This window comes from Podarcis gaigeae, assembly GCF_964106915.1.
Source record: "Podarcis gaigeae genome assembly, chromosome: 2".
In the NCBI taxonomy this organism is placed as follows: domain Eukaryota; kingdom Metazoa; phylum Chordata; class Lepidosauria; order Squamata; family Lacertidae; genus Podarcis; species Podarcis gaigeae.
Genome location: NC_139679.1, coordinates 19525051 through 19528594, shown reverse-complemented (window position 1 = coordinate 19528594; position 3544 = coordinate 19525051). Strand labels below are relative to the sequence as shown.

At 54.2% G+C, this 3544-nt stretch overlaps 1 protein-coding gene across 1 annotated transcript; it reads right to left on the bottom strand.

Moving 5' to 3' along the window:
* Positions 1-328: 328 nt before the first annotated feature.
* Positions 329-2682, bottom strand: KIF2B (kinesin family member 2B). Its single transcript, XM_083727527.1, has one exon. It carries the CDS (start codon positions 2663-2665, stop codon positions 458-460), a length of 2208 nt encoding a protein of 735 aa, XP_083583653.1. The 5' UTR covers positions 2666-2682; the 3' UTR covers positions 329-457.
* Positions 2683-3544: the final 862 nt, after the last annotated feature.

Genomic DNA, 3544 nt, shown 5'->3' with positions numbered 1-3544 from the left:
TCTATTCCTCCATGTTTTTAAAAATACTCTTGTGGACAAACGAGACAGAGAGATGGGCTTAGGTTGGGTGGAAGGAAGCAGATGTTGCATAAAGCTATACTTATGCTACCTACAAAACTGCCCCCCTCCCAAATGCTTTATATTATAATTCCTTTTCCCTTCTTTGTTGTTGTTGTTTTTAAAAAAGGTCTGCTCAGAAATGCCAAATGCCCTGGGACTGTGTGCTCAACTCAACAACATGTTATTTTAGGACACTAATAGAAGCATTTGGAGATTCTCTCAGGAGACTTTCCGCCCTGGCATTAAAGACGAAATGGACACCCACATGGAGGTGGGAGGTTTAAGTATTCTTTAAGTTGCCACGTTGTCAGGTGGCTGGAGAGGCAGGATGTTGTGTAAACCTTGACATAAGCTGACATGGAAAAAGAAGAGAAAAGTGGAACAGGATCATGCCAATTCACAGAACACGAGATCTCTTCACAAGGACACGATTGCTGCCCGGTTCTTCCCTGCAGAGGTTCTTACGGAACAATTTCACTTTATCTTGGATCTCAGACAGAATGGCGATCTTCTGGGCCAGAACAGCTTCAAATTGAGAGGCGTAAAAATCCATGTCATAGTCTGCATCGTCAGCCATTTTCAGAAACCCTTTCAGCCACCGGAGAGACTCTTGGTGCTCCTCCACCAGAGCTTTCTCATCCATCTCTTTCCTCTTCTTCTGGCCTCTCCCCCTGGCAATGAAGGTAAGGGTTGCTGGAGAGACCTGGTCCTCATTCTGTACGCAGAACACTTTGAACTCATCCGTCTCGGGCAAGCTCTGGACTGTCCAGGGCCTCGTCAAGTCATCCAGCTGAAAGATGGATCTGGGCAAGGCAGGCTGGAGCTGTCGGAAGGCGCTTGTGTCCACTGCCAGCTCTTTCACCCGATTGGCGTATCTCAGCGTGTTGAGTGTGTGCTCACACGACCTCATCCCTGGAGAAATGGTGGCGATCATGCAGGTACAGGAGTTTTCTCCGATAAAGGAGTCCCTTAACACCTGAGTCAGTTTACTGGCCCGGAAGGGCGTGTGACTTTTGTTGCGACCCAAAGCCCTGATGCATTCCTTAAGTGCCAAGAGGCTCTTGTTGATCTCTGCACCCTCCAGCCTGGTTTGCCGGTCTGCACTGGAGGTATCTGCTCCTCGCTCATTGCCGGCTAAATCAATCAAGGAAAACTTACCATGCAGCCTCCCTCTCCTCTTTAGGATGATCTGGAAAACGGCGTGGCTTCGGGACGAGTGGGCATTTGCTGAGGTCTGGCCAGAAGTTCTGCACCGATTCCCTATCTCAATGAGCCTCATCACATCTTCCACGCAGCCCACTTCCTGCTCCAGGAGACCCACCACCTGGACCTGTTGGTTGCTATCCTCAAGCACCCTCAGCCGCTTCTTCCAGTTCAGTAGGTCATAGACCTTCCCCCAATAGATCTCGAAGAAAGCCCCAAAGACCTGGAGCTCCAGGATTTTGTAAGTGGGCTCCTGCAGCAGGCAGAAGACGTCCCGGGCAGTCATAGCATAGATCCCTTTCGAGGAATCCTGCCTCTTGCCAGAGAAGTCACCTCCCATCGTGTGGGTCTTGCCGCTGCCCGTCTGCCCATAGGCAAAGCACGTGGCCATGCCTCCTCTGAAGATGATCTCCACCAGAGGTTGCGCCGTGTGCTTGTAGACACTTTCGTTGGAGGCGTGGTCGTCGAAGGCGTGGTCGAAGCGGAAGGTCTGGTTCTCCAGGTAGCGGGTGAGATCCAGTTTCTGCTTGGCTTCGTGCACCATCACCACGTCCGAGGAAGGGATGGTCACCACGTCGACCTCCTTCAGCTCCTCCTCGCGCTGGTTGAGGGGCCTCTTGCGGACGCACACGCAGATTTTGCGCGCACAGCCGCGGGTGGGCTCCAGGGGGCACGTTTGGGCCAGGAGAGCGGAGCCGCAGTGCTGCAAAGCGGCGCGGTACTGCTCGATCACGGCAATCACATCCGCGTGCGGGTGCGCGCCGCTGGCGCCGCGCCGCGCTCGCCTCTCCATGAACTCCAAGTGTCGCTTCTCTCGCCGCTCGCGCATCCTCTCCACCTCTAGAACGCACGGCGATTTGCGCGCGGGGCTGGGGCTGATCTTGCCCGCCGTCCCCGTCGACGGGGGCCTCTTGTTGAAGTCGCGATCCTCGCTATCGCCGCCCGACTTCTCCTTCTGGATGGGGGTCACCACGTAGTTCTGCGGCGGGGTGGGGTGATCCCCTTGATCCGACGGCGTGGGCGCCGAGACCGCCTCGGGGCTGAGCTCCATCGGTGCCAAATGAGGGTTGAGCGAGAAGGCGAGGTCCAGCTCCACCTTCTTGCCCTTGTTGACTCCTTTCTCGATCCACTCGACGGTCACGCTGCTGGCGTCCTCGTGCAGCGCCGTGACCAACGCCGGGTGGATCCTCCCGTCGCTCCGCTTGATCTCCAAGTAGGTGCCCACGTGGATGGCTCCGAACTGCTTCGCCATGACTGTCTGCGCCCTGAATCGGGGAGAGGAGGCGGTGCCGATCCTCGGCAGGAGCGGGTAGCGGGAGAAGGGGCCGGGCAGGCACGCTGCCGCCCAAGGCAGACAGCCACAGTCATCCAGCGCCTGGTGGTAAAAGGCACCCGTGCGCATGGCCCAGACAGAGCCCCTGCCCGCCTGACCTGCTTGACAGTCATCCTTACCAAATCGTGCGTCATAAGGGCTTCCTCGGGGTAGTTATGGCCGGGGCCCAGGCGTTCATATTTCCCCACGCCTTTCCACTACACCTCAGAAACGTTCCTGTCCAGGAGTAGTCAAGGGCGCAGGAGAATCAAAATGCAAAAGAGGCGTCGTACAAAGTCATGTGGGCTCAGTAAGGTAACACTGTACACACGCTTTTTAGATCCGTTTTAATGGGACGCGTATCCCCATCTGACGTTTCCATTCTAAAGCGCGTTGCTAATCCCTCTCCATTTCTGAATAACTTCCTCTTTGAATTTTAAGCCTCAGTTCTTCTTCTTCGTGGTTTTATATTCTTCTTTGTGGTTTTATATCTTTATTCTGTGTACTGCCCTCAGATCTCCAAGTATGTTGTTGTTGTTGTTTAGTCGTTTAGTCGTCCGACTCTTCATGACCCCATGGACCAGAGCAGCCAGGCACTCCTGTCTTCCACTGCCTCCTGCAGTTTGGTCAAACTCATGCTGGTAGCTTCGACAACACTGTCCAACCATCTCGTCCTCTGTCGTCCCGTTCTCCTTGTGTCCTCCGTCTTTCCCAGCATCAGGGTCTTTTCCAGGGACTCTTCTCTTCTCATGAGGTGGCCAAAGTATTGGAGTCTCAGCTTCAGGATCTGTCCTTCCAGTGAGCACTCAGGGCTGATTTCCTTCAGAATGGATAGGTTTGATCTTCTTGCAGTCCATGGGACTCTCAAGAGTCTCCTCCAGCACCATAATTCAAAAGCATCAATTCTTCGGCGATCAGCCTTCTTTATGGTCCAGCTCTCACTTCCATACATCACTACTGGGAAAACCA

Excerpts from the sequence above, each read along its gene's own strand:
- KIF2B (XM_083727527.1), bottom strand. The coding sequence starts at position 2,665 with ATGCGCACGGGTGCCTTTTACCACCAGGCGCTGGATGACTGTGGCTGT.